This window comes from Lepisma saccharinum, chromosome 1 (assembly GCF_977018435.1).
Source record: "Lepisma saccharinum chromosome 1, izLepSacc3.1, whole genome shotgun sequence".
In the NCBI taxonomy this organism is placed as follows: Eukaryota; Metazoa; Arthropoda; class Insecta; order Zygentoma; family Lepismatidae; genus Lepisma; species Lepisma saccharinum.
The window spans coordinates 186,548,098-186,560,379 of record NC_139229.1 but is presented as its reverse complement, the minus strand read 5'-3'; the positions used below and the strand labels follow the sequence as shown (position 1 = coordinate 186,560,379).

The window sequence follows — 12,282 nt, the reverse complement described above, 5'->3', positions numbered from 1 at the left end:
CTGGATAAGTCTCAAAGCTGAATCCATGTTAAAAACTCTCAGCCATTCTTGTCAGATTAATTAGCTTATCTTTCTTGATGTTATTTATCCTGTAAAAAACTATATTGTGGCAGAAATGGCTTCGATGGTAAACTATGTGATATTTCTTGGGACCCTTTCATGCCACAGTATCAACTTGAAGTGGTGATCGGCCGATATTAATTTTTTGCTGAAACTGATAAAGTAGTGAGATAAAATTTACCAGTACCGATTTAAATTGCAAATGTTTTATGGCGAACCTGAATGGTTTATTCACTCCTTAGTTAATGTACATACATAACCAGGTGACTATTATAAGTTTTGCCTTGACATTTACTTTGAAAATGAAGTTACATAAAATACACATTTGTATTCATAACAATAACAACAAAATGGTTGAAGCTATAGGAATATTAGATCAGTAAAGTTATGACTATGTTGGACAATACTGATAGTGTACAGATTAATTTGACCCCTCCCCTCCTATAATACGATGAAATAAAAAAGAAACTAATTTAACTAAGTCATTTAACTCAAGCGCTGAAGTCATAACTGTTTTGATTATTCACACAGTGATGTCACAGCACCAAAAACCACCGTGATTGACACAGCAGCCATCCAAGCCCCTGAAGGCCAAGGTTGTCCAAGATGCGGAGGTGCAGTGTACGCAGCAGAGCAAGTGCTTGCAAAGGCTAGAGTGAGTACCACAAGTTCTTAACTTCAGAATTGAGTGTCAATTGTAACTTTTATCAAAGTAATTATACACTGTGAAGTTTAATGCAAACATATTGAAATTGCATGATAAATCACAAGATTGCTAGATCTTTTACTACTAACCCTATGAACCTCTCCACTTTTCCAAATATAGCATTTTTTCTTAGAGTGATAGAACTTTGAATTGAAATAAAGCACATAAAAAATTAAGTTTGAAGCCAATTGTGTTTTTATTTGAAAGATAACTTTCTGACATTTACTTTTTGAAAATAATTTCCGGCATATGTCCACCACTACTAGCTGTGATGAACCAGATTCGATCAGTCCAATTTTGAACCACTTTTTCAAGTAATTGGGGACGTATGTCGTTAATATTGGCTTCAATAGCGTCAATTGTTGCTGGTTTATCAGCATAAACAAGAGACTTTACATATCCACAAAGAAAATAATCCAGTGCTGTTAGGTCACATGATTTTGGAGGCCAATTCACTGACAGCACCAATATTTCCGAAGTGCTCTACACATTTCGCGAACAGAACATTGATTTTGGAAATATATTTCCACAATTTGTAAACGTTGTTGCGGCGTCAGTCTTTCCATGATCATTTGCCAATGCTCACTGATATGAAATGACAAAACAACATGTCATCAAAACAAATCAAATGACAGCTATCCCTATCGAAAGTTCTATCACTCTTAAAAAAAACACCCTTTACATGCCAACAAAGTTTGCTACAGTGGAAACTCTGATGTAAGGCAATAGTCCACAATGCTGGTGGTCCAATAGAGTTGAGTTGAGTTGATGTTTTAAGTCCACTTTGTGCATAGAAAGGCTAATCGGGACTGGACCTACAGTTTAAAGTGGAATCTGAACCACTATGTGTCTCCACCAGGTATTGAACCCGGGACCCCTTGATTACAAGGCGACGACGCTACCACTGCACCATCTAGGTGGTCCAATAGAGCACAATCGGTAGTGGAAGCATATCATTTCATGAGGTCAGTACACCTTCAAAGTTGTTTGCATATATCCCAACAACCTTCTGTATTTTTGGTTTCAAGGTTTTGAAAATTGGAATGCACATTATATTCAAGTAAATACAGTAGGTAATAAAAAAATACAGTTAACTGAAAATTCCTATGAGGATGGGGATGACTGGTGCCAGCATATACCATGTGAAAACTTGTAACAATTAAGTCACATAAATCCAGAAATGCATTGGTAATTGATAAATCTTTTATGCAAAATATAATATATGTGTGTGGATGTGAATTAAATAAATGGAATAGATCTCTTTCTGCAAGTCAATTGTGGTGACAGTCTAACAACAATGTATGCCTTAGTGTTAAGTTGAAAATGAGCTTTCAACACTTTCTAACTCAAACATTGAATTCTTTCAGATGTGGCATCGAAAGTGTTTCAAGTGTCGTGACTGCCATAAACAACTGGATTCAATTCTAGCATGTGATGGCCCTGACCGTGATGTGTACTGTAAGACATGCTATGGAAAAAAGTTTGGACCAAGAGGTTATGGCTTTGCATCTGGTGCTGGCTTTTTGCAAACTGATGGCCTAACGTGAGTATCATTTGTTACACTTTTATGATACACTTATAAAGTACTATTTTACATTTGTACCTTTCACAGGAATACTGTGATACTAAATACATCTGGTATGTTGATGAATTTTGACCAGAAAGACAAGAAAAAAGTATATGTTAAACCTTTTTTCAAACCAATTAACTCCATTTTCACAAGTTATGCATTTTAATCTTGTTTCTGTCTATGTAGTTCAACACACAGACAGAAAAAAAACACAATACTTGTACACAACCTTTTTTTAATAGTTAAAAGAATGCATGTGAGAAAACATGTGCATAATTATGGAATCTCTCCCAATAACAACTCTGCATCAGGAAAAGATAATGAGTTACATACTAGTTCTTCATATCATATTCATAAATGTTTCAATACATACAATTTTGTATTTTCCTTATTTTATGGCACTCTTCTGCCTTTGTATATTAATTGCAATGATGAGGATCAATAATTAGAAAAAACTGATGGAAGGATGCTCACAAAGGAATGGCCATGCAAAGGCCAGGATTCAAACCCAGAATTTCTTGTGGCAAGATCATGAGTCAACCACTAAATATGCTTAGTCACAGAGGTGGCTTCACAATGCAAACAAGGCTGGCTCTGTGGTGTCTGAGAAGTCTAGGTTCTTTCATTCACTCGCATGATCTCAGGATCATCATCATTATTATTATTATTATTTTGAATTGTTGTTTTATGTGCAGATAGGCTAATCAGGAATGGACCTACAGTTCAAAGTGGGATCTGAACCACTGTTGAGCAATGTGCCTCCACCGGATATCAACCTGATAATAGAATAGAGATATACATGATGCAAATAAAGAAACATCAATATGATAGGAGGTAATACTCCAACTACTCTTTTTATTTTTATTTCTCAGAGAGGAGGAAATATCAACACTGCGGCCATTTTATAATCCAGACACAACAGCCATTAAGGCACCTGCAGGGCAGGGTTGCCCCCGCTGTGGTGGAATGGTCTTTGCTGCTGAACAACAACTTGCCAAGGGAACAGTAAGTTTTAATATTTAGGTATTAATGCAAGAATTTTTTATCTTGATGGGAGGATTCAGAAGAAAGTGTCCCCTCTTCTTTTGCAATGCATGCTGAAGGTTATGTTCCAAAATGAAGAGTAATACTGTGCATTGATGGTCTGTCCTGGAGGTATGTCGAGAATCACCAGAACTTTCATATTAGTGGGGTTCCGACTACACAACTTTAGACTGCCAACTCCAACGATACTCTATTCCTCTCGTCACTGCACATGCGCCTAGTGTTAGAAGGAAGAGTCCATTTACTGGGAGGTAGCTTAGTTATCAAACTAACATGTGGTATAAGTGAGAAGCACAGGTTCTGTGTCATGGCATATATACAGCCACTATCAAATTTCCAACCCACGTATTTACTAATTGTCTGTTCCCAATGTTACTTGCTCGATTATGCATTCCATACTGTATTATGGCCATTTCAACCTGCTTATCTGTATAAAATGATAAACAATCACAGGGCAAAGTAAATGTTGAATGCCTGTCTTCTTTTCTTTATTTATTGGCAGAAATTATTCAAGAGCTATATTTCATAGTGGAATGTATTTACATACTTATTAAACCTTTCTGGATGGGCATGAAAATACAGTTTGTCCGAGATGAGGGTCCCCCCCCCCCCTAGAAATCAAAGAAAATATGTTGTTAAGTGTGTTATTATTTAATTTTATTTTAGCTATTCAAATTATGTTTTCCGTAACTTTTATGAAACGTAATATTTCTTTTTAGTTTAAAAAACATGTTACAGAAAAAAATCATAAATATGAGGAAATTTATGCAAAATGTAACATATTATATACATCTGTGGAAAGAGGACATGTAGATTTCAGAATAAAATATTAATAAAAATAACCTAACAACTTCCTATTACGATCGAAATCATCACTACTGCAAAATCAGAAGTGGAATTTCACAATATAAATATAAATTGTTCACAAGTGTATAACAAAATGTGCGAAGTAATTCGACACTAGTAGAAGCAAAAAACAGCAATGAAGAAATCCCAACATCTAGCAGTTGGAACTTGAAAGAGGTGGTTACAACACATGTGCACAAGAGACATAGTGTGATTATAGTCCATTCTTCATTCACAATATAATTTTACATTGGACACTTTCTACACAATGGGTTATGGCGGTTGCTCATCCAGAAAAGGTTAAAGAATGGGCTTTGGTGCAAAGTGAATTGTAAATCTTGCATGTAATTATCTAATAACTTAGATTCTTCTACTTATAGTACCTGTGAAACAATCAATATTGCACCTACAAAAGAGAAACACCACTAGCAATTTTCAGCATATTCCCTCCTGAATATTTTTAGGTGAATTATAAATAAACAAAATCTATATGTGTTAACGCTTTAGCTGGACATAACACCCCTCTAAATTTTGCATTCATATTTAATTTTCAGATGTGGCACAAGAAGTGTTTCAACTGCCATAATTGCCACAGACCATTGGATTCCGTATTAGCATGTGATGGTCCTGATAGGGAAGTGTACTGCAAGGCTTGCTATGGAAAGAAATTTGGTCCAAAAGGATTTGGTTATGGTCATACACCTACTTTGGTATCAGTAGATGGAGAATCCACTATTACATAGTAAGTATGTGAAGAAAAGGATCATACCTGAAACCTGCATGTTGAAGAATGATGAAAATCTACCTGTTCAATACAGCATACACACATTTATTTCTTCACACCGTAGACGGTTCTCACTGTACTTGAGTAAACATAAAGTTTCAGATATTTCATTTATACTGCAATTGTATCTTTGTGAAACTCTGGTGGAGAATTTTAAAATGGTACACATGACTACATAATGTTTATGTAATGTTAATTCTGCTTTCTCAAATTTTGTATTATTTGCTCATTCAAGAGTTTGTTGTAAAATAAATGACATAATTGATTCATCAACAATATCAAAGATTTTTCATGAAGACCATAAGTTATTTAGTTAACTGAAGGGAACCTGGAACTTTAACTCACAAAATTGATCTTCAAATAGTTTTTGAACTTCATGATGTAATGCATTAAATAGTTTCTTAATTATCATCATTTATAGTACATGTGATTTAATTTGTCTGTAGAAACCAGTACTGACTGCAAAACATTTTAATGATCTATCAACTTGGTGACACACTGTCACCATTCATCATTGGCTGACAGTCTCAATATAACACACAAAATTCTAAAAAAATAATTTTTATATATGTTTTGTATATATCTGAATGAATAAATATTGCTTTTGAAAAAGAAACTTAGAATTCTTCTGCAACAGGGCATTCTTCAATTTCAGCTCACATGTATCTTATCTAAACTGTATTCTATTAAAAATACACTAAGTTACAAAGTTATAATATTTCTACCACTGACTTTCTGTTACGTTGATTCATACGGAATGATTTTCATAAGTATTTATGTTTTTAAAATTGTATATTTATTGCAACAAGACTCAATATAAACCAAGTTAGTGCAACTGCCATGATACAGGTTCTTGAGCAAATATTAATGATAGTTTCATGCTGTGATATTTGAGATGCCAGTATGACAAATCTGACTATGCTATATATCATTTTAGTCCTGATATGAAGCCAACAACAGGAGCCAGGTTACCCAGAGGGCAAGGCTGCCTAAGATGTGGATTTGCTGTATATGCTGCAGAACAGATGATCAGCAAAGGCAAGGTAAGAAAATACTTTTTTTTTTAAAGTCCACAATCAATGATACTATTCTTTTAAGTTGTGTTCATTGGTTGAAAAATAAAACAAATTTTATGAATTAAACACACAAATTATCTTAGTGAATACTATGTAGGTAATATAGATACTATATATTGGTTATGTTGCATAGCTTTTCTGCTTCTTTCATTATTTGCAATAAGGAGAAGGAATGGTCAACTGATGAAATGGACGATACGACAAACACAATGATACATACATGCCTGACTAGGGTTTGAATGTGGAAGTCTTGGTTTTGTAGTGTTATGTTGATACTCTGCCAGGGAGGCCAATTGTGGTAATTTCTTCACACAAATGTTCACAAAAAAAATTAATATATTTCTTTATTTGAAGTCCTTTTTATGCACATTTGTATGCTAGTTGAGACTGGATTTGCAGTATAATGTGGAATCTAAACAATGGTACTAGCCCCCACCACCAATAAACTGATTCTCTGAATTGTAAGAGGAATTAGAGTAGATAATATAGTCAATAATACTTCTTCGTGCCTTTCCTTTACCTCTGCTCCTGGGGCATAAATGTAAATTGACAGTGACCTAAGGCATCAAATTCTCACTGCATCCATGGTAGTAACATGCATCTGTGTAGAGACTATCTTTCAACCACACAAATAAACTGCCCATAATTTTCATTTCATCATGTTTGAGTGGAGATAAAAATAAATGTTACTCTCTGAACCAAACAATTCCCTTCCATTCTTTGAAGAAAAAAACAATCTGTGAATGGCAGTAGTGAGCTACCAAAATCGGTAGGTGAATGAATCAGTTTTTTTTTACAAGAAGTTACAGGGGATTATTATATTTTTGTATAAGCAGTGATTATGTTTTGACACATATATTATTTTTAAATTTCAGATTTGGCATCGTCGCTGCTTCAGTTGTGCTGAATGCCACCGCTCTTTGGATTCCACCAACTTGAATGATGCTCCGGATGGTGAGATCTACTGCAAGAGTTGCTATGGAAAGAAGTTTGGGCCTCGTGGGGTTGGGTATGGAATGGGTGCTGGCACCCTTACCATGGCCTGAACCCTCCTTCGCATCTGTTCCCCCTGCTGCATTTCCAATGCATATCTCTTAATTCAAGTTTGACAAATGAAAGGTGCTCACATTGTCAGTCGACAAATCAGGAGACTGGTTAGCAGCAGTGGGAGTGGAGTACGAAAAAACGGCTTGCGATTTTTATTTTGAATGAACGAAAAGCCAACGAAAATATATGAACAAATAATTGCAGCTTTTGTAACTATGATAACATTTAATGTAAATATTTTAAAAAAAAATAATTTAGCTCAAAATGTAAGATAATTATTATTATGCTATGGAGACATACACAAGTCATTTAGTCATATAAGACACCAATAATGAAATGCAAAGTTTATATTTATATATATATACTAGTAGACTTCACCTTTTTAACATTGTGGATTTTAATAACTAACATTCATTGATCTTGTAGCATGCAAAACATTTTCATAGCTATATATTTTAAAGATGCTGTTATATATATTGTTAGGGGAACTAAATGTGTCAATTTATTTATATGATACTCACGGATTTGCTTTGCTTGGAGTGGAATGCATTTTGGAATGAAATGGATGAACGAAAAGTGAAAAGATTAAGGCAAATGGCAATTGTTATTGTTAGTTGTTATCCAAAGTGTATTTCTCAGGATCCCTGGAAACTAGGATCCTTCCCAACTGCCAAACGTGAAACCAGAGCATGACAAAGGGAACAAACAAACAAAAAAACAAGCCATGGTGTTCATTGTTTTAATGTACGAACTGACACTCGCTCGTTTACTTGCGATTCGAACGACCAGGCTGTGCTCCAGCCTGAGACTATCATACTCTTGTGCTTCACGTCATGTGATTTTTTTGTTGTGTGTGTAAGCTTGAAAATACTCATGCTGGCAGATGTTGTTGCTTTGTGCATTTGTTATCATTATCATTATTATTATTACTTTATTTTTCATTTAGTATGTAATTTTGTCGTAAAATAAATAAAAACTACAAAAACAGCCTAAGAAATGTTTCATTTCATAATTATTCATACGTCAATTGTTCCATACACGAGATGATGAATAAAATGTAATAAAATCATAAAGTCCTAATTGAAAACTTATAAAAGCTTTATTTACATCATTCACCAATATGTATGTACACACAGTAGTGGCTGCTGTCTATTCACGCATTCACACATCCAAATAAATGTGCAATGTAATTATTTTTTTATTATATTTATTTATTGAAGGCCATTTCTTCAAAACATCAAATGTTCCCGGGCCACATCACCTACCATTTACTCCTTACATCAGCTATTTTATCTGAGTAACATGCGTCGAATGTGCAAGAACAAAATTGGGAAGTGCACACAGATGCAAACCAAAGTGGCACTGTTTTCGATGGCGAGTAGAAAAAGCAGAAAGGCTCTTATGGCTTGGATCAGTGGGCTCTCGGACTCACTTCGCACCAAGAATTGAGACATAGTACCCACGTGCATGTGCTGATTTTCCTCTTTGTCATGTAGTGTTGCAATCTTTCTACTCCTTGCCATGTGACGGAGTCGAGAACAAACCACGCATCATTGCAAATTGAAGGATTTTTTTTTCAGCAAGGGAAATTTCGATCTCTCTCACCTCATGCAGTTCTGAGCATAGCATCGAAATCCAAATGAGGGAAGGGTGGGAAAGAGCATGACGTGTAATGATGAGCGTATTCAACGATGCAAGGCCAGATGCGATGAGTGGAATACGTTGATACAGGTGCTGGTAAAATAGTTTTTAAAAAAATGTCAGCAGTTTGAATTAATAACATTCACAATGTCGTAGGAATTGGTGTCATTTAGATGCTCGGACTTGTATTTGGAAGTTCAACGAAAATTTTAAATAATCAGAATTTAATTTTGTATTTTTGTCACAGAACAGTCAATCCAATTTGTTATTCAGTGCATACGAGAATCTGTAACTTGTACTATTATGTTACAGATTTGACATCACTTTTGTAAAGGTTTAGGCAAGAATTAGTTGCATTTGATTAGGGTTTCGAAGTTCATCATGACAATGACTAAATTGAATAAGTACATTAAAAATGGTAATTAACATAAGTGTACAATGAAATGTTTATGTGGCATTAAACATATTTACATTGAAGAAAGATAATATGCATTATTAAAACATGGTAATTACACAAAATACTGGCAATATTATTATCCCTTACAAACCACAGCAGTTTTTCGGCCTAGTGTAGTGAGTGATTTTGTCGTCGAATACTGAATTTTCTACAGGCCAGGAAAAGGCCAAACAACACATATCTTGTGATCGATTACATAAATCATTGGGGTATTTCGAAATTTGTAATAAACATTATTTTTGTAAATTTTCATGAAATATAATTCTGCTTTCGTCTCATTATCAGGGAAAGGTGCGCCATATCTTGGATAGCCAATATGATTAGCAGAATAATTTGGTGGGAGTAACAACACTTCTTCTGCATGCAAGATGCACACCCATAGACTCAGACCACCAGCCGCAACTGCGTACACATACGAGTAGAAATCTAATAGCAGTGAAGTCAGGAGTTTATCTTGTTACCTCAGTTGACATGAGGATTGGCATAGAATATCAGGTTCCCATGTTGAAATTCCTGTCCAACAGCAATTTTCACAAACTTTTATCAGTTTTCCTCTAGGGCAGTGATTCTCAACCTTCTTGAGACCGTGGCCTCCATCCCAAACAATTTTACTAATAAATATTTATTTTTTAAACCTTAATACAGTAATTAATATGTAAAAAAGAAGGAGGGGAGGTTCCCCATTCACTTTGCACCATGCCATGATGCATATATAGGGGGATGTGAGGTTAGGGCACAACATTTTCTATTGGTCTCGGCCATTTTGGAAGTGATGTGATCAGAACCATGCTCCAGCCACCTTTACCCTCTTGGGTTGCCACCAGGTACCCATTAAACTGAGGCTGGGTGAGCCACCGAGCCACTTTAAGCAGGGAGAAGGCTAGAAAAATTACGACCTTAGATCACCCACCTCAGATATCGAACCCGAGTCTCCCACATACATGACAGTCAGATGCCCTACTGACTAGATCACCACGGCTCCCAAATTAATACGTACCCTTGAAATTAAATATTAATAAATAAATTATGGTATAACCATAGAGTAATAGTTTTTTTATGTCTAGGCTTGTTGACAAATTTAAAATTAGGTTTAAACTAGATCTATCGAACTTGCAACCCAGTATAACTGAGGTCAGGCCACAGTGGTTGAGAAACACTGCTCTAGGACACGCATGACCTTAGCAAGTGCAAGAAGTCCAAATCCAATACCTGAAAAACGTAGAGAAAGATACATCCCCACATTGTATACAAATGTCAAGTAAAATGCAAAGGTCTCCATATGCGTTTATAAAAAGTTGCACATGTATTACACTTCATAAACCCAGAAAGTTTGGTGGTGAGATTGTGTCAACCAAGCATGTGTTCAGTCACTAATGTGGCTCAATAATAATTATAGACCAATGATGAAAGATTATTACAAACATCAATACCTTGTCTGCATTTTAAACTATGAACCCAGGTTTCTGTGTCATGCATCTCTGCACATGAAAAGATTTGTGTTTATTTAGTCAGTTGTATAGGCCATTTAAACTGTCGTTATATAATGTAGCAAATATACAAATTATGTGATACCTAAATATGAATTCAGGTATATAACAAATTCCCGAAGCTGCGAGTTGCAAAGTACAGAAAAGGAGAGTTGTGGAGGGACTTGCAATTACAATACTACATATTGATTGATTGATTGACTTGGTGCTTTAAGTCCACTTTATGCACAGTAAGGCTAATCGGGTCTGGACCTACAGATTAAAGTGTGATCTGAACCACTATGTGCCTCCCCTAGATATTAAACCTGGGACCCCTTGATTACAAGGCGACGACGCTACCACTGCACCATCGGGGAGGCCCCAATACTACATATTACATATTATTACAATACTATATATTACTATAAAATATTACCTACAATAGACATTTGTAAAACTTAATAATAAAAAAAAACATTATTATACAAAATTAAAATGGAATGTCTTGATAAAGAAATAGCTTACTCACCAAGTATTGTGTAAGATTTCCAATTTCATGTTTTCTGACTTAACACTTTCTTTGCTATACCACTCCATGGACAGGGCATGTGAGGTGAAAGGGATCTATAAGGTAAGGAGAAACTGTGTCAATTAGGTGCAAAAAACCTTTTCAAAATTGGATAGGAACAAGGCACAGCAAATGTAACAAAGTATTCCTTGTTGGTATAAAAACAGTTATGTAAGAAGAGGGCAGTGTGCTATTTATACAAACACCGTTTCAGCACAACAGAGTATATTCACTTGAAATTCTCAAATTAAGATAGCATATGAATTGTATGAAGTATTGATATCAGAAGAACATTTCTAGTAATGATGAGCAAAACTTCAATGAGTTAAACACCAGGGCTCAGTCGATACTGTTAATGATTCATTAGTATTTCCGAAATATCAGTGGTATCAGCTTGTGTTAAATCTCTGAAACTTGACATTTATTTTTTCAGTATGGTGCAAAACACAAACCAACAATTTTCAATTATCCTGTACATGATTTTGCAAATATTTTAAATCCCACCTCTGGTTTACTAATATGGTATTAGTTGTAATAAAATACTTATAGATTAGTTTGTATTAGTAACTGTTCAACCCTAACAATAAGAAGAATTGGTACAACAAAAGAAAATACTTTCTCATGAAATAATAATTATAAAATTATACATGCTTTGTAGAGCATCAGGGTTTATATGGAAGGTAAAGTTTCCTGTGCATATTGCACTATACCTCATAAAGGCACACATTCTCAATCTTGGACATTTTGGAGATGATGTGATCAGAACCATGCTCTGGTTGCCATTAGCCCCTATGGTTGGCCCAGGATCCCATTTATTTGAGGCTGGTGAATCCCAGAATTGCTTTATGCAGGGACAAGGCCGGAAAAATTCCAACCTTTGATTATCCACCCTGGAAATCAAATGTGGTCTTCAGATGCCTTACTGACTAAACCACCATGATTCCAAACAGGGTTAAAGAGACTTCAGATTGATCATGATTGAAGACGAAATCTAGTGAATTAGTGTTCTCATCACTA

General features: G+C 35.1%; 2 protein-coding genes across 8 annotated transcripts in view; one reads left to right on the top strand and one right to left on the bottom strand.

Moving 5' to 3' along the window:
- Positions 1 to 8,130, top strand: part of Mlp60A (Muscle LIM protein at 60A) — a 50,559-nt gene extending 42,429 nt beyond the window's left edge. For 6 of the 7 annotated variants that reach the window (XM_083144442.1, XM_083144434.1, XM_083144452.1 and 3 more), the window contains 6 exons: positions 592 to 715; positions 2,134 to 2,309; positions 3,209 to 3,341; positions 4,781 to 4,968; positions 5,948 to 6,053; positions 6,962 to 8,130. In XM_083144442.1, coding sequence (XP_083000568.1) covers positions 592 to 715; positions 2,134 to 2,309; positions 3,209 to 3,341; positions 4,781 to 4,968; positions 5,948 to 6,053; positions 6,962 to 7,132 — 898 coding nt within the window. In that variant the 3' untranslated portion in view covers positions 7,133 to 8,130. Of the gene's footprint in view, positions 1 to 591; positions 716 to 2,133; positions 2,310 to 3,208; positions 3,342 to 4,780; positions 4,969 to 5,947; positions 6,054 to 6,961 lie in introns of those variants that run through there. The other variant, XM_083144471.1, reaches the window with a different exon arrangement.
- A 3,129-nt stretch (positions 8,131 to 11,259) lies between these two features.
- Xpc (DNA repair protein complementing XP-C cells homolog) overlaps positions 11,260 to 12,282 on the bottom strand; it is a 38,582-nt gene continuing 37,559 nt past the window's right edge. Inside the window, exon 8 of the mRNA XM_083144398.1 lies at positions 11,260 to 11,321. The gene's annotated coding sequence lies outside the window, so the exon portion shown is untranslated. The remainder of the gene's footprint in view (positions 11,322 to 12,282) is intronic.